Source organism: Plasmodium knowlesi (genome assembly GCF_000006355.2).
Source record: "Plasmodium knowlesi strain H genome assembly, chromosome: 10".
Classification (NCBI taxonomy): domain Eukaryota; phylum Apicomplexa; class Aconoidasida; order Haemosporida; family Plasmodiidae; genus Plasmodium; species Plasmodium knowlesi.
This window is the reverse complement of record NC_011911.2, coordinates 942,295-965,392: the sequence shown is the minus strand read 5'-3', so window position 1 is coordinate 965,392 and position 23,098 is coordinate 942,295. Positions and strand designations below refer to the sequence as shown.

Sequence of the window (23,098 nt, the reverse complement as noted above, 5' to 3'; positions counted from 1 at the left end):
AGGTTAATGCGTAGGTAGTAGCCGACGCTAAGCGAGGAGTGTGGGGGAGAGGAACAACGAAGTTTCCCCTTTTTAATGAGCAGCTTTTGTAGATGGAAATGGAGACTCCAGAACGACGTCGTAGGTCCATCTTAAAGGGGTGCGTACCTACTGAGTGTTGCATGTAGCCACAGAGGTGGGAAGGACGGGTGAAAGTTAAGTAAAGCAAAATGATAAGAACATGGCGGTTGTTACTCCTGGGGAGGGGGAGAATGTACAGCACATTAACGTGCAGACGCGATAAATTGGATTCGCTTAGAATGTTATCATACGACTTTTACAGAAGAAGCCAAGGCAAAAAGGGGGTCCCTGCAAAGCTACAGGGAGAAATGGCTCAAGGTGCAGCGACGCTCAGTGAGCTTCCACCTGATGGGCTATCACCCGGAGAGCGGCTGTACCTGGAAGCAGTAACCGTAAGTCACTCCGTTGAGGAAATGTTCCGCGAAGACATATACAACAGCCAAAGCTACGTCCTAATCCTTAAGGGGCTAGTGAATACCCTCACCCATGTGAAGGAGGAAGGGAAGAGAAGACACTTACGCAAGCTGATCACCACCTTTGTGGGATTCTTCCAACGATACGTGCACCTCATGAATGAACAGGACATCACCTTGTTGTTAGATGTAACGGCCAAGTGTTCCATCCGGAAAAAAGAAATAAACCAACTGATAATACAGCGCCTGAGCAAAGGTGAAAAGAACACCTTGTTTTTCTCCCTCAATTCGAAAAGCGTTTGCATCATCTTGAATAGCCTACATAAGGTGATACCTCAGGGAAATCACGCCGAGCGTCACGCCGACCAGTACGCCCGCGCAGCTCGCCGCCTAACCAGTGATATCTTCCATTTCTACGTTGTGAACAGGTACAAGAATTTCTCCTTGGGTCAGATGATAATTATCCTTCACTCCATGCATCGGTATGGTTACGAGAAGTGCAGAGTGGCTGGCTTGATAGGTCACATTGCACAGCGCCTTTTGGAGACATGCCAAGGGGGAGAAGCAACCTCCAATTTGGGAAATGCTATCAAGGGAGGATGTACCGAAAAGAGGAACAATACAGACAACTCGGTCGAACACGAAGGGGATCCACCATGTGATTACAAACCAGACCAACATACACGAGGAAGGAGCGGTCCTTCCACCACTGCTCTTTTCCCATCACGAACAGATGATCGCGCTTCCATATTCGACCTGCAGAATAAATATGAGTTGATCCTTTTGCACACGCTCAGTTGCTACAATTACTGCAACAACCATCTGCTTGGCATCCTCCTGTGTGAAGTAAAAAGGAAGCTATTCACAACTTACAAGGAAAAGGAAGTCTGTATGTTCCTCTCTGCAATGAGTAACTATCTTGCCATACCCACATCAAAAAGATTTGAAGTATATGTGACGGATGAGGAAAGTAATATAAATGAAAACAATCAAGTGTATGGCTCCGAATTGGTACGAACATTTTTAATAAAGGAAAAAAAACGGTTGAGCAATTACACCAAATTTAGCATTGCCACAATTTATATTATCCTGTCCAAATTGAATTTCTTTTACGAGAATAAAGATGCAGATGCTTTTTTCCTGGATAAGTTGTTCCTTGAAAAATATTTTCCCAAAAAAAAAAAAAAAAAAATTTTTTTTTCTGTTGAAGAGGATAACATAACAGTCAAGACGATAATAAGTTTATTGTTTTCTCTCGTTTTAAATGGCCAAAGGGATATCACTTACTACGGTGCTTTGTTTGACAGTCTCATCCTGCAAATGTGGGATGGTACAGTAGAAGCCTCAACAGAAGAATCCCACGACGTGAACAAAGGCACGAGGGCGCTGAAACTTCTGTCCGTGCAAAATGCCCACATGCTTTGTGTGGTTTACACATACCTACATTTGCACAACATGCTCGCCCAACTAAAAAGGACAAATTTACATTTCTTCCGCTTTCTCTTGAGTAATTTTAACTACATGAATTGCACGCACTTGAAGCAGCACGTGTCGTCCCAAATTCACGCGGAAATTAACGCAATTATTGGTTTGATCAAAACAAAAAAAAAAAAAAAATTCGTCCTCACAAATGAGTGCTTCGTTTTTCCCTACTACGTGGACATCTGCCTGGGTAGGCCCTGGGCGTGAGGGTGAAGGGAACCAGCGAAGATTACGGTGAAGGTAGAGGAAGAGTGTATGCCTCTCCCCGGGTGGAAACCAAAACAGGCATTTGCAGAGCCAACCATGGTCATCACTTCTTGCACGCCCAGTAGAGAGAAAATATGTGAAACCATATCACCACACCCTATCGCCCCCTCATGCTACGATCCAGTTGCGGTCCCCCGTTGGCGTGCGTAACTCTTTAGCAACGCCCCATTTGCAGCACATGGCCTTTTTTTTAAAGTGGCTCATTTTGCACTTAAGGAGAAATGGCCACCACGCTTTTGCCATTTTTTTTTTTTTTTTTTTTTTTTTTTTTTTTCTGTGCTCCCCCTATTTGTGTGTCCCGCTTTTTTTTTTTTAGCCGCGAAAAAAAAAAAGGAAAAAAAAAAAAAAAAAGGCGCTACATTCTTTGCAATTTTGTGTAACTTTTTGGCCCCTCTCCCCACTTTGGTAAATTCTCTTTCTTTTTTGCAACTCCCCCCCCTATTTTGGTATGTTTTCCCCCTTTTTTGAAATTTTTAAAAAGTCCCCTTTCCTACCCACCGGCGTAGAGACCAACACTTTTGTTAGGACTACCCAACTGACCAAAGCATCGGCAAGCTTTTTTCTTTCATTCTTTTTTTTTTCTTCCGTCCACCGCAGCTTTCACATGTGCCTCGCCGGGGTATATGCCTAATTAGGCACATCAGATTGAGCAACTCAGTCGGTTAAAAGAAAGTCTCAGCTCTGCACTGTGAAGAAGCGTCTTTCCAAGGAGAGAGCCTCCCTAACCAAAAAAAAAATAAAATAAAATAATAAAAAAAAAAAAAAAAAAAAAAAAGCACGTGTAGTATATTACCGCTTTTTCCCTTTCCCACGCGCAACAAGCAAAGCAACAGTACATACACACCATGTCGCAAGATAAAGTGACAAAAATAGTGAAGGAGATAAACACCTTGAAGACAAGTACGTTGGGATTGAGACGAAGTTTGCATTGACGATGAAGCGAAAGAACGAAGGGTTCTTCTACCATTCTTTTATTAATTATTTATCAATATTTTACCATTTTTTTTTTCTTTTTCTTTTCATTCCCCCTTTTTTGCTCCGTCTTAAGGCTGCGAGAAGCTGAACGCCCAGCTGGAGGAACTGATAACGCAGAAGGTGGAGAATGAAATTCTCCTGGAGGTAGGACACGGCTGTCCCTCTGCCAATCTGCCCACGTAGTTACGCAGGTTATGGGCGTTGTTACCCTCAAATAGATACCCATGAGAAAATCCCTTCCCTATGCGTCCTTCTCGCAGGAGGTTAAAAACTTGGAGGACGATGCCGTGTTGCACAAGATGGTCGGTCTGATTTTAGTTCGCGAGGAAAAAAATAAATGTTTCGACACCATCACTAGGAGGATTCACTACATCACGGGGGAAATGTAAGCACCGTTGGCGGCAGGTCCGCAGGCTGAGTTATGTCTACCCATATATGTATGACGAGTGGATCACGGAGCGCGGAGCAAGTTGCTAAGCGAATTGCAAATAAGAAAAGCCAAGCAAATGTCGCCTACCTCCCCCGCTTGCAGCGAAAGCAGGAAGAAGGTCATCACCAACTCGGAGGAGAAACTGAAGAAGCTCTTTAGCGACGTAAGATGGGATGGATCATGTGCGCAGGATGTTTTTCACGGCGATGTGCTTCATGCTATGTGGTCCATGTCCAGTGCCTGCCTCCCCTTTCCGTTACACATTAGAGTGGTATACACCATTGTGAGTATTTATGAACGTTATTTTATTTTATTTTTTTTTTTTCCACTGATATCTTATTTCGCAGCTCGAAGTGCACACGAACCAAAGAAAAGTAGCCATCCCGCAGTCATAAAATGAAGGAAAAAAAAAAAAAAAAAAAAAAAAAAATTACGCAGACATGCTGATGGTAAAAACAAATAGGATGGAGTTGCATATCTTGCAAAAGTTGTCCGGTCCTCGCTTCCTATGTGGAATAGACTTCCCCCCTTTTTAGTTTCTTCATTTTTTCGTAATCGATATTTTGCATCTTGAAGGCGAAGCTGCAGGAATGTGAAGCGGCGCATGTGTACACACACAGTTACATGGACAATTGTATGAACGGTCATATGAGCAGTCGCATGAACAGTCGCATGAACAGTCGCATGAACAGTCGCATGAACAGTCGCACGCACACGTCTGTAGGAAGGTGCGTCGTGCGTGACCCACCTCATCATATTGGCCTTGCGCGTGAAGTAGTGCATCTTCTTCCAGTAGCCCCTTTTCTGGAAGGCCCGTTTTCTGTGCCGTGTATCATTTCGAACTTTATTAAACAGTAGCGTGTTGCTCTTCTCCGCCGCACGCAGACCCTCCACTAATATGCTGACATCGTTAAAAAATACATTCACATGGAGAGATCCATAATCGGAGTTAAGTGTTGTGGCCCCAAGTGCCGTTTGTTTCTCCCCCAGGGAGTAGTGATCCTGTTCTCGTAAAAACAATTTAAAGTTACGCAAACGTTTTGCGTTTTGGAGGGTGTTCCTCAGCACGGAAAGCATTTTGATGGCTTGCGCTGGAGGAAAGAAAAAGCGCAACGAAAAAACGGGGTAGAAGAGAAGAAAATGGCAGATGAGAAAAGAGGAGTGTATACAACAGCTACGCTTTTCTCATCTTCTCCCCCCACAAGGCAGTCGAGCGCGCGACCAAGCCAAACGAACGGTCATATAGTGGATCCACAAAAAAATGTCACATGAAAAATAAAATAAGCACAAAAGTGTAAATGGATAAGCGGGCGAGTTGGCGACGCGCCACACTACCCCTAGCTATTGTGCACGCGCTGTATAGGGCAGAAAAAAAAAAAAAAAAAATTAACAGATTAAAGTAACGAAACATACATGCGATTGCACTCCTTTTTTGTAATTCTGCCACGTCGGCCAGCGGGTAACCGATCACTGCTGCTAACCCGGTCACACCAGGAAGGATTTCATGCAGGAGATGCCGCACATGGTACCCCACTCGTTCTCCCTGTAGTTCTTCGTCCGCACGAGGTATCCCTTCTGTTCATTCAGCACGTTCACATTTTTACAAAACAAAAAATTATGAAATAAACTAATTTCCGATATAGATTGTTCTGGAGAAAATTCAACAGCATAAGATTTGCTTCCACATTGAACGCACGACAAATTTCCTCCCACTTCTCCCTTCTTAGTATGGGATGATGAATCATCAGCACCCTCCCCAATTGGGCAGAGCTTCGTCCTGCAATGTACTGCAATAAATGGAGTAGGAAATAACTTCTGCATGAGAACATAAAAAGAAAGCTTATCCCGTTCTTCCGGTTTATAGTAAAGCATAAGTTTTTCCCGCATATCTCTATCGTGTAAATTGTTCTTTCCTCCCTCCCTCTGTGGTTTAAGCAAATAATTCTGCTCCTCCTTAATGGCATGAGAAACGATGTGCTCATTTTGACTCATCGACGGATCCACCTGCAGGGCGAATGTTTTCTGTAAGAGCTTCATGTCGTGATCTATTTGCTTGTCTGATTTTTTCATCTTGTTTAAGTCTACAGAAAGATAGCGTTTTAGGATGGACTCATCGAGGAGGATCATTTGAATTCGTTTGGATCCTACGAGCTGATATGGTAAGGATGGTATTTTTACAGCATCACTAAATTCGAATAACTCCCTAACTTGCCAAATTATTTCATTAAAATGGTCTGGTGAATACAATGATCTAAAGTATATCACACTGATTTCAAACACATGTTGCTTATAATCCGAGAACTCCTCACCATATGGGTGATACTCTTCCGTATTCAAATCTAGGAGGAGTTTCCCTGGAGCATACTCGCCTTTGTGAAGATCGTCTTGACACTCCTTCACCCTTTTTAATGTCTCTTCTAACGTTTCATCTGGATAATTTAAAAAAATTTTTTTTTTTTCATAAAGAAGTTCTAACTCCTTTAGAGTTAGGAACTTGAAAGTTATATCCATTTTATTTAATTCATATTTGGTTTTATATTTATCGAAACGATTAAGATCATCATCATGTAGGATGGAAAGGATGATTGTTTTATTGTGTCCTTGCAATGGTTTTGTTTCGGTTAGATAAGCTTCGTGGCATTTCTTCAAGCACGTGACTATCCCATCGAGGAAGTTATTTTTAAATTTCTCCTCCAGGATGGCGCTCACGTCCATAACCGACTGTCCTCCAGCTCCCTCACGTTGTCCTTGCGATTTCCCTTCCAGGGAGAAACACTCTCGGTAAACATGCCTCAGCATATTCTTGTGTGCCTCGAAAAGCACAGTCGACAAGTTGCCAAATGCCACCGAAATGGTGTTATACTCTATTTGCTTCACTTGACGACTCTGTCCATTTTCTTCGTTTTTTCCATCATGTTCATCCTGACCGTTTCGTTCGTCTTGCGCGTTTTGTCTGCTATCCAACATATAATCCGATCTACCAATAACGCAACGTATGTCGTTTTTTATGTCTCGCCCTCGGCCCTCCTCTCCTTACTTAAGTAGACTCTCTCGCAAATACCAATGAGCCTTCCACAGAACTCGTCATAATTTTTTATCCCTTCGAAGAGGCCTAATAAGAAAGGCATATCGCAAACGATGTTATCGAACAATTCCGCGTGAAGCAATGTGCACTTCTGGCAAAGCTGTAAGATATTTCGATTTAGCTTCTGTGGAAGCACTGAAAATGAGAAAAGCTTGGGATCTTGGAAGTACATCGTGTTGCCCTCTCCTGGGCATGCTTTGGTGAAGGTATAGAATGCTCCATGATTTAGGTAGTCCATTAAATCTTGTATGAGGAGTTGTATCCGTGCATAACTGAGGTATTGGTTATTGTCTTTCTTCTCCGTGAAGAAATTTAGGATTTCCCGCCTCACCACTTCATAGAAGTGGTTCACCCTGTTCTCTAGGTCACCCTCCATGGGGGCTACGCTCCTGCTCTGGGTAATGCTTCCCTTCGTGATTTCTTCCACTGACATGGCTATACGATTTCATAATTATGCGATGGCATACTCATATACATCATCATGGATACATGTTCATGTGCACTTTCTGAGCATTATCTTTTTCTTTTTTTCTTTTTTTTTTTTTTTTTTTTTTTTTTTTTTAAAGTACAAATAAATCCGAAAAGTGGAATGAAAGAAGGAATAGAATAATGATTAGTTCTTCTTTCATTCTTAAGAAAAAGGATAGATTGAGAATAATAGAATGGTGGGGGGGTTCATATTTTTTTTTTCTAAAGTGCAAATAAATTCTACAAGGAAAGGCGCGTAGAAAATGGGGGCGAGTATTTTTTTTTTTTTTTTTTAAGGTGCAAATAAATCCTAGGAGAAAATAAAAAAAGGAAAGTAGAATGGTGGTATGTTCTTCTTTTTTTCTAAGTGCAAATAAAAACCCTGAACAAGTAAAAGAAATTTAATTGGTAGTAAATTTCTTTTTCTTTTTTTTTAAGCTCAAATAAATCTCAGAAGAAAGGAGAAAAATACCGGGGTGGTAGGTTCTTTTTTTTTTTTTTTAAAAGGAAAAAATAAAGGAACCGTAAAAAAGAATGATAGGTTCTCTTTTTTTTTCTTTTTTTTTTTTTTTAAATGTAAAGAGTACATAGAAGGACGAAATAAAGATTAAAATAGTAATAGATTCTTTCCCTTTATTTATGCTAAAAAATAAAAATAGATTCTAAAAGAAAAAAAAAAAAAACACCTCTTACAAATTGCGTATTGCAGATATTTCTTTAAACGACATTTCTTGATCCTTTCTGATAGCAGTATTCTGTTTTTTTTTTTTTTTTTTTTGCATACAAAAGGTTATTATTTTTTTTTTTTTAGCTGTAAACTCCGTAGATACTTCCATGCGTCTTGCCTCTTTTCAGCGTTAGCTGTGTTCTACATAGTACCAAATTTATCCTACCGCATCCTCAGTGTTTTAGCGTGTATATTAGGTTGCTATGGAGCAGGTTCAAAATTCGAGTTCCAGGTTTAGGGGGGGAGACTTTACCCTTCAGGAAGATTCTCAAAGTTCAAATTTAGGGTTTAAGGAGGAGGACTTTTTTTTTGACGATGAGGTTGAAGGTTCAGATTCCGGCTTCAGGGAAGAGGACTTTATTCTTGAGGAAGATGTTATTAAGGAACAGATTGCAAATTCAAGCTCCGGGTTTAGGGAAGAAGACTTTATTCTTGAGAAAGGTGCTTCTAAGGAGGAAGTTCCTTTGGAAGAAGTTCCTTTAGAAGATGGTCCTAAGAAGGAGGTTCCTAAGAAGGAGGTTCCTAAGGAAGAGGCCCCTTCACAGTCCGCATCTTGGGTTACATACTGGGTTAATTGGATTGAAAGAAATAAAGGCGTATTAGAAGAAGTAAAAACACAACCATGGTTTCATAATTTAAGAGTGGACTGGAAGGAGCATCAGAAGCAGCAAGATGCTGAGAAGGACGAATTAAAGGAGGAAAATGATAGTTCATGCGCAGCAAGGCGGAAAAAAGATGCCTGGAGAAAGTGGATTGCAAAGCAACATGCCCTTATGGATGTTAATAGCGAACAAGATTGGTTCAAGCATTTGTTGGAAAATGTGGAAGAAGTGGAACAAGACGAGTCAGAACAACAGGGGGAGAATGAACATAAAACAGGAGAAGGTACTGAAAGCACTACATCGGCATATAACAACTTACCACGGAGACAACAGCTGCATAAAAATTCCAATAAGAAAAATTTCCTAATCACCAAATTGTGGATGCTAATCTTGGCATTAGTATTTGAAGAGTGTGAAAGGGAGAGGACTCTACATGAGAAGGAAATGTACGTGGATCATTTATTAGAAAATACCTTGGCATAACCTTTATAGAGGCTTATAAATAGAAATAAAATGTGGAATAATATATTCTACTTTTCTACATAAAACCATATACACAATTTGTTATGTTATTTGTATAACCTCTTACTTTTTTTCTTCTTACGTTTACAGTGTTAATCATTTTGTAAATTTCTTTATGTAACATTTCGTCCTTTTTTTTTTTTTTTTTTTTTTTTTTTTTTTTTGTATTGTTTAAAAGTATCTACGCTCATGTGTAATCAATATAAGAGAGAAAAAAAAATTTTTTTTCTTCCCCTTTATTTTGATTTGTTGGGTAAAATCTTAACTTTTATTCTTATTCTTTTGAAACTTCCTTTTACTGAACATTCAAGGTGCTTTTTTTTTTTTTTTTTTTTTTTTTGTTACAAAATTTTTGTCCTAATAATTTTTATAATCTTTATTATTCTTTCATCTTCTTCCTCTAAGGTCAATTATATATGCTTCGAAAACCGTTCCTCCGCACCTTTTCCGCGGGAACCGTATTATAGTCCGCGCGCGGATTTCCCATACATTTTTTTTACGAGAACAAGATATAACACCTATTGGGGGCAACTCTCGAAAAAGAAATAAAAAAAAAAAAAAAAATTCAATAAACATTTTTTTTTATCTTCACTAAAAAAAAAAAAAGTTACAAACAAAATAAGAAATAAATGTGGAAGAAAGAATCCTTCTTTTTCTTCTTCTCTTTTTTTTTTTTTAAGAAAAAATAAAAAGGAAAAGAAAAAAAAAAGTTGTGTGGGGAAAAGATGAGGAGGTTAAGGGCTTTAGAAGTAGGATTCCGGGCTCAAAGTTTCCATGTTTCAAGGTGTAAGAACAACAATATATGGCATGGTATTTATATAATTTTGTGGAAGGTTAATTTTCTTTTTTTTCAATAAAAAATAAGAAGGAAAAAAAAAAAAAAAAATATATAATGTTCCTAAAAAAAAAAGAAGAATGTTTTTTTTTTTTTTTTTTTTCTATAAACAAAATGGGGTCCTTTCACCAACAAAAAAAAAAAAAAAAAAGTTGCAAACAAAATAAGAAATAAATGTGCAAGAAAGAATCTTTCTTTTTTTTCTTTTTTTTTTTTTTAAGAACAAATAAAAAGGAAAAAAAAAAAAAATAAAATAATAAAAGAAGTTCAAAAAAATAAAAAGTAAAACGAATATCCTAACTCATTATATGTGTTTATCACATAATTAAAAAAGGACAAAAAGGGGTGTGAAAACAATATCCTTCATCTTAAACAATAAACCCTAAACTGTAAACTCTAAACCCTGAACCTAAACGCTAAAACCATAAAAACTAAAACATCAACCCTAGAACCTAAACCCTGAACCGTGAACCTGAGACCATGAACCCTAAACTGTAAACCCTAAACTGTGAACCTTAAATTGTGAACCCTAAACTGTGAACCCTAAACCTTAAACCCTAAACTGTGAACCCTAAACTGTGAATCCTAAACTGTGAACCCTAAACTGTGAACTGAGACCATGAACCCTAAACCATAAACACGGAACCTAAACTTGGAACCTCTTCAATAGGAACACCTTCCATAGGAACAAGTTCCTTAGGAACCTGTTCTTCTTCCATAAATTCGGATCCCATGAATTCTTGAACCAAAAGTTCCAGAAAATCCTTCTGGTTCAATTGTGTGTCTCCTTTTTGACATTCGTCCAACACTTCAAAATGAATTTCAATAATCGTGCGACGATTCACGGGACCAGAACGTTTCGTTCTCGTTGGAGCAGAACGAGGTTTTCGTTCCTTCACTAATCGATATTCATGTGGACCAGCTTCTTCCACATGATCGAGGACTTGTTCCTGTACCGATGGACCGCGTATTTCAGCAGGAGATCTTCTGAAACGTGCTCCTCCTTTACCAAGAGGACCAAAATACTACAAAAAAAAAAAAAAAAAAAAAAAAAAAATGAGAGGATATTTTTGCTAAGAAGATTGTGAAATGTTCTTTTTACACATTTATTTTATTTTATTCCTTTTTTTCCTTTTAAGCATTAAAAAAAATTTTTTTTCTTTTTTTTTTTTTTTATTCCTTTTAACCATTTAAAAATTTTTTTTTTCCTTTTAACCATTGAAAAAATATTTTATTTTTTATTTATTTATTTTTATCTTACCTTCCAAAGGTAATAAGCCATAGCAGAAAGACCAATAGAGACAGGAGCCAAAGGAAGAAAAGGGGTAAGGAGATCCGTAAGAAGGATGGGACAGACTGTATTCTCTAATGTTTCTTTCATTTGGGTTTGTTTCGATTGGTCGTCTTTGAACACTGATTCCACTTTGGTCTTTACACTGTCAGTGCCAATTTTGCAATCATCATAATCGTCCTTGGCCCATTCGCATTCAAAACAAGAAATACCATTAGTACCATTCTTGCATTCATCTAATACACTCTTCATAATGTCTTTACTTTGTTTGAATGCATGATCTATGCCCTTATCTATTTCACAAAGAGGATGTACCCAACTATGTCCTTTTTTCTTCTCATTTGCCATTGTTTGCAATTGTTTTGCATATTCTTTAAGAAATAAACAACCCATCGTTTGTTCAAACGATGGGTCCTTAACATTGACCTTAGGAGAGCCCTTACCGCGGACATAAATGTTCTTTAATCCTGCAGCAAAAAGCAAACAAGCTGCTTTATTTGTATGTTTTCCTTTATGGCCAAATTTACTCCATTTGTTGTCGTCATTGCAGTATTCGGCAGCGTCCCTCTGATTATTCGATTCTGTCATATAACTTAAAAGTTGCGCTAATACGCCTTTGGCGTCACCTTCGATGTTGTTCTGATCATTAAAGAAGAGAGGAAAGAGGAGAAAAAAAAAAATATATGTATATGTATACACATATGTGTATACATATATATATATATATGTATATATATTTATAGTTATATATATATATACATATACATATATATACATATATACATATACATATACATATACGTAAGTATACATGTATAAATACAAATACATATATACATATATATACATATATACATATATATACATATACGTATATACATATACATATATATATATATATATATATATATATATATATATATATATAACAATAAATATATATACATATATATATATGTAGTTGTTATTGATGTTGGTTCCCACTTACCCACTTAGGTGTGGTCGTTACACCTGACTGTCCATTTTTTGTTCTGTAGTGTTGTTTGATTGCACATTGGACTTGAGTACAAAAAGTGTCTTTACTGTTTATTTTGTCAAGTGTTTGTTCCATATTAGGGGTGGTGTTGTTGGTGGTGTTGATTTTGTCGTTGTCTGTGATGAGTTTGGTCATTCTATCCCCTACTTTGTCATTGGGATTGTTGCCAATTCGGCAATTGTGAAAATCTTTTCCTCTGTTGCAAATAAAACAAGAATTTGTACTACCAGATGGACATGAAGGAGGTGTTCCATTCTGCATAGTGGCATTATATTGTTGAAAAGCGTGATCTACTGCTTCTCCCAATTTCTTATCATCTAAAGGACATTGTTTTGTTGATTTTGAAATTAATTGATCAGCATAAAGATTAAGTGCTGCGCACATCATAGTTTTTTTAAGTGGTCCATCTTCCTTGGTCTTGTCGTTATTAATATCAGAAATGTGTTTTAAACCTGAAGCAAAAAGCTTACAAGCTTTTTGCTTTGCTTTTTTTTCTCCTGGTGTGTCGCCTGACCACGAAGAACCGATGTCTTCCTTGCAGTATGTGGCAACTTTCTTCCAATTCCCTTCATTCGTAATTTTTTCTAGAAGCTTCTTTAATTCCTCTTCAACGACTTTGCTTATGTCATTCTGATAATAAAAGAAGAAAAGAAAGAGAAAAAAAAATATATATGTATATGTATACACATATGTATACACATATGTGTATACATATATATATACATATACATCTATACATATATACATATATACATATACATATGTACATATATGTGTATATATATGTCCTTTCTTTTTTTTTTTTTTTTTTTTTTTCTCTCTATGTTTGTAGTAGGTTAGTTGTATTAGTATGTTGTGTTGTGTTAGTATGTTGTGCTGCGTTAGTATGTTGGTTGTGTTAGTATGTTGGTTGTGTCAGTATGTTGGTTATGTTAGTATGTTAGTTGTGTTAGTATGTTGGTTATGTTAGTATGTTTGGTTTGTGTTAGTATGTTGGTTGTGTTAGTTTGTTGGTTGTGTTGTTGTTGTGTTGTTGTTGTGTTGTTGTTGTGTTGTTGTTGTGTTGTGGTTGTGGTACTGTTGGTTATGTTAGTATGTTGGTTGTATGTTGTGTTGTGTTAGTATGTTGTGTTGTGTTAGTATGTTGGTTATGTTAGTATGTTGGTTTGTGTTAGTATGTTGTGTTGTGTTGGTTATGTTGGTTTTGTGTTAGTATGTTGGTTATGTTAGTATGTTGTGTTGTGGTTGTGTTGGTAGTGTAGTATCCGGTTTCCGTGCCATCCGGTCTCTGTCTACGAGGAGTTTTTCCTCTCCCCCCCTAAAGTAGCTAAAGCTAATCCCGGAACCTTATTCCAATACCCCTAAAACCTCACTCTTATACCCTCAAATTTTATTCTACATCCCTAAAACCTTATTCTAATACCCCTAAGACCTTAATCTAATACCCTTACAACCTTCATTCTAATAACCCTGCAAACTTATTATAACACCCCTACAACCTTATTCTAACATCACTACAACGTTATTCTAATACCCCTAAAACCTTATTCCTATACCCCTAAAGCCTTATTCTAACACCCCTACCACCTTATTTTAACACCCCAACAACCGTCATGCGAACAACCCTACAACCTCATTCTAAATCCGGAATCTGAATTCCCTTTCTCTATTTTGTTCTTTTTATTTCACTTTCTTTCTTTTCATAAATTTCCATTATACATACATATATATATATATACATATATACACATATGTACATATATATACATATATATACATATCTACATATATATATATACATATATACATATATACATATATGTATAAGTATATATTTTATTTCTATGTCCAAAGCGATGCACAATACTTACCCATGATAGGGGCGGTTTGGGCTGCACACCATTCTGCTTATTTTTGTGGTATTGTTTTGCTGCACATTGGAGTTCAGAACAGAAGGTGTCCATTTTATTTATTTTCTCTAATGTTGTTTGCATTTTGGATTCTTGTTTGAGTAGTTCGTCCATTTTTTTGGGGACGTCTTTTTTGTCGTTGTCATTGCAATTTGCACTTGCACCAGATTGTGGTTTTGCAATGAGGTCTTTATCAACGAGGAGGTTGCAAGAACTAAAATTCGCTTCCCTCTTACATTCAAAACAAACATTATTACTACCACCACTACCAGAGGTCGGACACGAATTTTTATTTTCATCATTCCATTTTTCAAACATCCTTTGTATGGTGTTTTCATCAATGGGACATTTTGCCTCAGATGCATCTCTTATTTTAGTTGCGTAAAGATTAAGTGCTGCGCACATCATAGATTGTTTAAAAAACTTATCATGAGCCTGCGCATTATTTATTTGGATAGCACCATTAGGATCCCCTGTAATGCCTTTAATGTGTTGTAACCCTGCTGTGATATGATTGCAAGCTTTTCTTTCAACACTATGTTCATTACCATCACCAAACTGTTGACATACAACATTACTGCTGTTTTTTGATGTGTCCTTTCCTTCAGACTCCATGTGTTGGAACATTGATTGCAATGTTGGTTTAACACCTTCCTTCTCCCAGAAGTCACACTGTAAGAAAAAAAAGGATATATATATATATATATGCATATGCATAAATGCATATGCATATATACATATGTATATACATACATATGTATACATACTTACATATACATACATATGTACATACGTACATACGTATACATGTGTGAGTATATATATATGTGTCTATATGCATATACATATACATGTATATGTATACATACATGCACATATATGTATACATATATATATGTATATATGTATATATGTGTATATGTGTGTATACATGTGTTTATATATGTATATGTATATATGCGTATATATATTTATATAGTAGTACTTACCCAAGTCTTGGTGGGAGTAGTACCACTACTAACACCTCCATTCGTGGTCGGGGAGAGTTTGCTTTTGAACCAATTAGGTGCGGCACATTTAATATAATCGCATAAAGTGGTCATTTTATTTATGTCCTCCATAGCTTGAGGTACGGATTCCGCAGTCACAATGCCTTCAACTTTGGTTTTTGCATCCTCTTTGTTGGTGCTAGTTGTGTTAATTTTGCAACCTTCATAGTCTTCTTCATTCCAATGGCAAAGAACACAAGGTTCCTTGCCATTGCGATGGCAATTACTAATTAGACCTCTCCTATGACTTTCGAAAGCCTTCTTTATTCCTGATTCCACTAAACATTTAGCTTCGCTTTTCATCTTCTTTGCATAAGCGTGAAGTAATAAACAACCCACTGTTTGTCTCAACAGTGGGTTCTTATCCAGGATTTTGTCGTCGTTGCCTGACGACGACGGCGCCGCAGTCGACGACGTCTTCTTGTACAGTTCTGTTAACCCGGCATGCAAATAATTGCATGCCTTCCTTTCTGGGTCAGTGGCAGTTCTAGTGGTGCCAGTGGCAGTGCCACCGGCACTGCCATCATCCATTTGAGTACATCCATTCTGATCTCTTTTGCCTTCTGTGGTCATTGCTAATGACAATTGGTTCCATAATGTACCGACTTCGCCACTTGTCGTCCAGAAGTCATTCTGCAAAGTGGAATATATATATATATATATATATATATATATGCATATGCATAAATGCATATGCATACATATACATATGTATATGTATATACATACATATACATACATGTATATGTATAAGTATACATTCTTTTTCTTTTTCTTTTTTTTTCTTTTTCATTTTCGTTTTTGTTTGTGTAGTATCCGGTTAGTCTTCCCTTGCCATCCGGTTAGTAGGTAGTATCAGGTCTCTGTCTGCGAGGAGTCTTTCCTCTCCCCCCCTGAAGCAGCTAAAGCTGACCCCTGAAAACTTACTCCTAACCTCTGAAACCTTACTCCTAAACACTGAAAACTTACTCCTGAACCCTGAAACCTTATTCCAATACCCTGAAACTTTATTCCATCACCCCAAGAACCTTATTCTAACACCCCATCAACCTTATTCTAATACCTATACAACCTTACGTCTAAACCCGGAATCCGTGTCCTCCCCCCTTTTTCCCTTTTTCTTTTTTTTCCATGCCCCTCCTTTTCATTTTATTCCTTTTCTCTTTTTTTTTTAATTCTACTTACCACATTGCTCTTGGATGGTCCATTAGACGTAGCGAGTGCTTGTACTTGAGATGCTAGACATTGTAAACGTCTACATAAATAAGAAGACGCATTTCCAGCTGTTATAGTTATGTCCATGAGGGTGTTATCGACTTCGGTCTTCTTCTCGTCGAGCAATGCTTCCAATTTAGGTTTTACTATGTCATTGTCTTTGTTGCCAATTTGGCATTCTTTAAGTTTGTCATATTCTTCGTCCGTCCATTTGCAAACAGTGCAAGGTTTCTTATTTATGCAATGTTTCCCTTTAATTTCGTTTGCCACCTTAAAAGCGGCATCTATTCCTGGTTGTATGTCACAAATGGGGCTTTGTTCCTTCATTTTTTGTACGACGCCTTTTAACATTAAACAAGAAACGAATTGTTTAAACTCCTGGTTATCATAGGGGTTTGGGTTCGAACTGGCGTTGTAGTCGAACTGAATGCTCGAAATATGTTTTAAACCTGCTGCAACAAGTTGGCATGCAATTTTGTTAGCGACGCCTGCGGCGCCGTCTTCCCAAGTCTTGCCATCTTTGTCTGCGTTGCAGTAGTTTTTTGCAACTGCGTTTTGATTATCAGGTTTCTTCATTCCATCCAGCAGTGCTTTTAACTCTGTTCCAAAGTCACCCTCCATGTTTTCCTAAACATAAAACAGGAGTTATATATATATATATATATATATATACATATATACATATATACACATATATACATATATACATATATAAATATATATATATATACATATATACATATATACACATATATACATATATACATATATACACATATATACATATATACATATATACACATATATACATATATACATATATACATATATACACATATATACACATATATACATATATACATGGACATATATAAATATGTGCATATATGTGTATATATGTTGTCGATGTTGTTGATGTTGTTATGGATGTTATGGATGTTGTTATGGATGTTGTTATGGATGTTGTTATGGATGTTGTTATGGATGTTGATATGGATGTTGTTGATGTTGTGGATGTTATGGTTTCTATTCCAACATCAGCACAGCACAACAGACCATGACCACGACCACGACAACATATTTCTTACCCAAGATGGAGTTCCGTTTGATTTTCCGTTCTTCCTTTTGTCCCATTTTTCTGCTACACACGTCAACTGATCACAGAATTTCTTGCTCTTGTCCCCAGTACATGGTTTACCTATAATCAGACACAGACATAGACACATAGACATATACACATATACATACATACATACATACATACATACATACATATATACATATATATATAAATACATATATACATGTATATACATATATATACATATATATGTATACATACATATACACATATATATTTATACATATATATGCATGTACACATATACATATACGTACATATATGCATATACATATATACGTCTATACATAAATATATATATATATATATATATATATATATATATATATATAGAACAAATTGTTTCTGTTTTTGTTTTTGTATTTTTGTTTTTGTATTTTTGTCTTTGTTTGTTCTTTCTGTTCGTTTGTTTTTGTTGTTGTTGTTGTTTTTGTTTGTTTGTTTTTGTATTATTGTTGTTGTATTTTTGTTTGTTTGTTTTTGTATTATTGTTGTTGTATTTTTGTTTGTTTGCTTTTGTATTTTTGTTGTTGTATTTTTGTTGTTGTATTTTTGTTGTTGTATTTTTGTTGTTGTATTTTTGTTGTTATAGTAGTGTTGTAGTTGTGTTGTGGTTGTGTTGTGGTTGTGTTGGTTATGTTAGTATGTTGTGTTGTGTTAGTATGTTGTGGTTGTGTTCGTTATGTTGGTTATGTTAGTATGTTGGTTATGTCAGTATGTTAGTTGTGTTAGTATTTTGGTTGTGTTGGTTGTGTTGTTGTTGTGTTGGTTGTGTTAGTATGTTAGTACATTGGTTATGTTAGTATGTTGGTTGTGTTAGTATGTTGTGTTGTGTTGTTGTTGTGTTAGTATGTTGTGTTGTGTTAGTATGTTGGTTGTGTTAGTATGTTGGTTATGTTAGTATGTTGGTTTGTGTTAGTATGTTGTGTTGTGTTGGTTATGTTGGTTTTGTGTTAGTATGTTGGTTATGTTAGTATGTTGTGTTGTGTTAGTAGGTTGGTTATGTTGGTTATGTTGGTTATGTTGGTTATGTTGGTTATGTTGGTTATGTTGGTTATGTTGGTTGTGTTGGTTGTGTTGGTTGTGTTGGTTGTGTTGGTTGTGTTGGTTGTGTTGGTTGTGTTGTTGTTGTGTTGTTGTTGTATGTTGGTTGTGTTAGTATGTTGGTTCTGTGTTAGTATGTGTTGGTTATGTTAGTATGTTGGTTATGTTAGTAGGTTGGTTATGTTAGTATGTTGGTTGTGTTGGTTGTGTTAGTAATGTTGGTTGTGTTGGTTGTGTTGGTTGTGTTAGTATGTTGTGTTGGTACCAACACAACCATTAGTACCAATGTTCTGTAGAGTTGGTGGTGTTATTTTTACTTACATATGGTCTTGATAAGAGAAGACGTCAATAAGGAACTAGTATTATTAGTCAAACCATTATCTGCCAACTTGGGGTCAATTTCCTCATGTAACTTCTCTCCCTTCGAATCGACAGTGTTATTCTCTTTTATTGTGCAACTCTTATAAGTTTTGAACCTCTCACACTTAAAACATTTATCACCCTTGCAATCGCTACTTGCATCCTTAATAGTACCACTCTTCCCAAAAGCAGCATTAATCCCCTCCGTTACACTCCTTTCCTCTTTACATGGAAGTTTTTCTAACTTATCAGCAAAAGCATTTAATAAAACACATTGCATCGTTCTTCGGAACGATGCCGTAACGGCATCGATGCCCTTGGCAGTGTCTTCCTTGATGTCGTAGAGACTTTTTAATCCTGCGGCTATAAGAATGCAAGCATCCTTATCAGCATCCCTGCCACCTGGCCCTGTAGGAATGCCCTGACAGTACTGCTCATACTTTTTTCTGTTCTCTCTAGAAGTGGCGTCCCCGAGCGCCCTGCTCAGGTCCTCGACCTGACTTGTGCCTCTACTCCGTACCCTATCCTATAAGTATATACATATATATATATATATATATATGTATACACATACATGTATACATACGTACGTATACATACATACATGCGTATATATACATACGTACATGTATGCATACGTATGCGTATGTACATATATATTCGCATACATATGTACATATATATATATATATATATATATATATATATATCGTTATTTCCTTACCCAGTCGGTTGATGTCAGGGGTTCGCTGTTGCTTCTACCCTTCTTCAGCCATTTTTCGGATATACATTGGAAGCGTCTACATAGACCCTCTTTTTTATTTAGTTCTATTGCCATTTTTTTTATTTCGGGGTCGTCTTCCTTGACTAACTTTTCCACTTTCGCCCCTGCATGCTCTGTTTGGCCTTGGCCATTTGTGTCAATTGTGCAACTGTCATATTTGTTCAGTTCCCATTTGCATGGAATGCAAGTGTTACCACTGCCACTGCAAGCAGTGCCAGTCTTGCCATTGCCAGCAGTGCTAAATGCCTTCTCTATCCCCTTTTCAATATTACAAACTGACTCCTTTTGCATATGTTTTGCATAGGCGTGAAGTAAAAAACAACCCATCGTTTGTCTAAACGATGGGTGTTTCGTAGATAAGATGCCGTCGTCTGGCGACGACGGCAGCGGCGGCGGCGTCGGATCGTAGAGTTGTTTTAAGCCAGCATGCAAATACTTGCATGCCATCTTTTCAGAATTAGTTGTCAGATTATTACATTCCGCTGGCCCATTTGTGCCATTCCCCTTCATTTTCTTTGTTAATTCATTCCATAATTTGTATACATCGCCAGTCTCCCCCCAGAATTCGTCCTGTATAAGATGGTGATAGTATATACATATATATATATATATATATATATATATACATACGTATACATATACATATACATGTATACATGTATATGTATGTGTACATTCGTACATACGTATATGTATATGTATATATGTACATACGTACATACATCTGTACATCTATGTATATGTATATATGTGTATGTATGTATACATATATACATTTGTGTATGTACATATATATGTGTATACATATATATACATGTGTGTCTACATACGTATGTATGTATGTGCACATCTATACATGTATGTCTACATACGTATGTACATACACATATATGTATGTACATATATGTATATATGTATGTATATACAAATACGTATATGTGTACAAGTACATATATGTCTACATACATATGTACATACGTACATATGTACATATGTATATATCTGTACATCTATGTGTATGTATGTACATACGTACATACATCTGTACATCTATGTATATATGTACATACGTACATATGTATATACATATGTACATCTGTGTATATGTATGTATACACATGTACATGCATCTGTACATCTATGTATATGTATATATGTGTACACATATGTGTATACATATATGTCTACATACATATGTATACATCTGTATATCTACGTATATATACATATATGTGTATACATATAGATGTATATGTATATGTATATGTATAAGTACATTCGTACATACGTATATGCGTACGCATATGTATGCATGTCTGTATGTATATGTACATACAGACATACGTATATACATGTACATCTATACATTTATGTATATGTATATACATATGAGTATATGTATATACGTACATGCATATACATGTACGTATATGTATACAAGTACATACATATATATATGTACATACGTACATACGTATATGTATATGTATATGTATATATATATATGTATATGTATATGTATATATATATGTATATATGTATATATATATGTATATACACATATGCGTCCGCATATGTACGTATCTCTCTATACGTATGTGTATATATGTATATGTATATATATATGTATATGTACATCCTTCCATATGTATATATGTATACATACGTCTACATATATGTACATATACATATGACTATATGTGTATATACATGCGTACATACATATGTATGTACATATACGTATATGTATACGTCTATATATGTGTACACATATATGTATACATATATATGTGTGTATGTATATGTTCATGTCGTCTTCCTTCCCCCTCCTCTTTCCTTCCCCTTTTCCTTATTTCCTTCTTTACTTCCTTCAGTAACCTTCCCCCTTCTCACTTACCGTTGGTGAGGGTTGTCCTGCTTGTGGTTGTGATCCTGGTGATGGTGGTGGTGGTGTTGTTGGTGGTGTTGTCTTATTCTGTGATTTCAAGTAGTCTTCAATACATTTTAAGCGATTGCATAGAGCACTACCGCTGTTGTCAGTCTGCGCTTTCTCGATACAATCATTAGCCTTTGCTAATGGATCGACTAATACGTTTAATTGATGTGACAGTCCAGCTTTCATTAAATCCATAATACTATCACTTTGGCAAGGAGGTTTGGATTTCCGCCTAGCCATTTCCTGTTCCTCCTGCCCCTTATCTGGCCTAGACCATGCTACTATAGTATTGAATCCCGTAATATAACCACTACTTGTCTGTTCCTTTGCTTCATTTAACCACTCCTGTACCTGAGACCCAATGGAGCCTTCCTTATCTCCAATATCTTCAATTTTGACCCAAGGACATATGGCATTCCCACTGGACACTTTACCATCACTTCCCCCTTTTTCCATTGTATCAGAGATAACTTTCATAAAGTCTTCCACTTTATACTTTGGTAAAAGTACTCTTAACAGAAATTCATATCCTATTACACACCTTAAGTATTTCTGCCAGTCCTCCTCCGGCGTGCTACCATTCGTCTTCTTCTTCCCCTCCTTCTCCAAATTCCCCATCCAATTAACTACTTGCACTAATGTTTTGCATACATTTTTCATTTCCCTTGTTTTCTGCACGCGGTTCCCCCTTGGATCATTCATGTTTTCACATGCCCTTGCGACAGTTCCGCCGCTGTTCGTCCCATCCAAGTAGGGCTTCAGTGTATCCAGCATTGTCTTTACTTTGATCTTCAGACCATCCTACAAAAAAAAAAAAAAAAAAAATTCAAAAATAAAACGACAAAAAAGAAAAAAATAAAATAAATTACTAGAAACACACACATACATACATACACTTACACATGTACATGTATATATATGTATATACATACATATATATATATGTGTATATGCATATTTCGTTAAAAATTCTACAGAAAATACACATACATATATATCTATATGTGGGGGAGAATCGAAGAACTTCCTTCATTTTTTTTTTTTTTCTCCTTCCCTAATATATCTTTATATATTTCTTTCGCCCATTTAAAAAAAAAAAATATAACAATAATAATAATAATGATAACGACAAATAATAATAATAACATTACTTACCGGAATGAACCCTTCTGGGACAGATGGTACAGTACCACCTTGCGTGGACGTATGCGACAGTTGCCATTGTTTCCTTAATTTTCCTAATTCTTCCTTCCATCTGTCTCTCAGTTCCTTTCCCTTCTGCTCACTTTTTGTTCTTTCTGGGTCACCTTCGGCGGGGCATGAATTCGGCGACGTTGCTCCTGCTGCTCCTGCCGCCATGATTGCTGTTCGTTCATTTAAAAAAAAAAATTTATATATATTATAAAAAATTAAGGAAAAAAAAAAGAAAAAAAGAAAATTTTTTTTTTTCTTTTTTTCACCTTCCT

General features: G+C 36.3%; 5 protein-coding genes and 1 pseudogene across 5 annotated transcripts, besides 1 other annotated feature; 3 read left to right on the top strand and 3 right to left on the bottom strand.

Moving 5' to 3' along the window:
- Window positions 1-209: 209 nt before the first annotated feature.
- Window positions 210-2,162, top strand: PKNH_1021700 (conserved Plasmodium protein, unknown function; the record flags this gene model as incomplete). The annotated part of the gene is made up of 1 exon (XM_002259662.1): window positions 210-2,162. One exon carries the CDS (start codon window positions 210-212, stop codon window positions 2,160-2,162), a length of 1,953 nt encoding a protein of 650 aa, XP_002259698.1.
- Window positions 2,163-3,067: 905 nt separating this feature from the next.
- Window positions 3,068-4,022, top strand: PKNH_1021600 (prefoldin subunit 6, putative; the record flags this gene model as incomplete). The annotated part of the gene is made up of 5 exons (XM_002259661.1): window positions 3,068-3,122; window positions 3,271-3,341; window positions 3,458-3,582; window positions 3,730-3,790; window positions 3,975-4,022. The coding sequence occupies 5 exons, from the start codon at window positions 3,068-3,070 to the stop codon at window positions 4,020-4,022; spliced, it is 360 nt and encodes a 119-aa protein (XP_002259697.1).
- Window positions 4,023-4,133: 111 nt separating this feature from the next.
- PKNH_1021500 (conserved protein, unknown function) lies at window positions 4,134-4,704 on the bottom strand (the record flags this gene model as incomplete). The annotated part of the gene is made up of 2 exons (XM_002259660.1): window positions 4,134-4,209; window positions 4,376-4,704. 2 exons carry the CDS (start codon window positions 4,702-4,704, stop codon window positions 4,134-4,136), a joined length of 405 nt encoding a protein of 134 aa, XP_002259696.1.
- Window positions 4,705-5,112: 408 nt separating this feature from the next.
- PKNH_1021400 lies at window positions 5,113-7,088 on the bottom strand (annotated as a pseudogene).
- Window positions 5,113-7,088: a sequence feature (glutathione synthetase, putative, pseudogene).
- A 1,016-nt stretch (window positions 7,089-8,104) lies between these two features.
- On the top strand, window positions 8,105-8,992 carry PKNH_1021300 (SICAvar, type I (fragment); the record flags this gene model as incomplete). Its single annotated transcript, XM_002259659.1, has 1 exon — window positions 8,105-8,992. A coding segment is annotated over one exon (888 nt), but the record flags the coding sequence as incomplete, so codon positions are not given.
- Window positions 8,993-10,492: 1,500 nt separating this feature from the next.
- On the bottom strand, window positions 10,493-22,991 carry PKNH_1021200 (SICAvar, type I; the record flags this gene model as incomplete). Its single annotated transcript, XM_039114107.1, has 11 exons — window positions 10,493-10,891; window positions 11,128-11,796; window positions 12,146-12,823; window positions 14,065-14,775; window positions 15,093-15,785; window positions 16,338-16,994; window positions 17,456-17,565; window positions 18,874-19,438; window positions 19,637-20,266; window positions 21,594-22,433; window positions 22,788-22,991. 11 exons carry the CDS (start codon window positions 22,989-22,991, stop codon window positions 10,493-10,495), a joined length of 6,156 nt encoding a protein of 2,051 aa, XP_038969727.1.
- Between the last annotated feature and the right edge of the window lie 107 nt (window positions 22,992-23,098).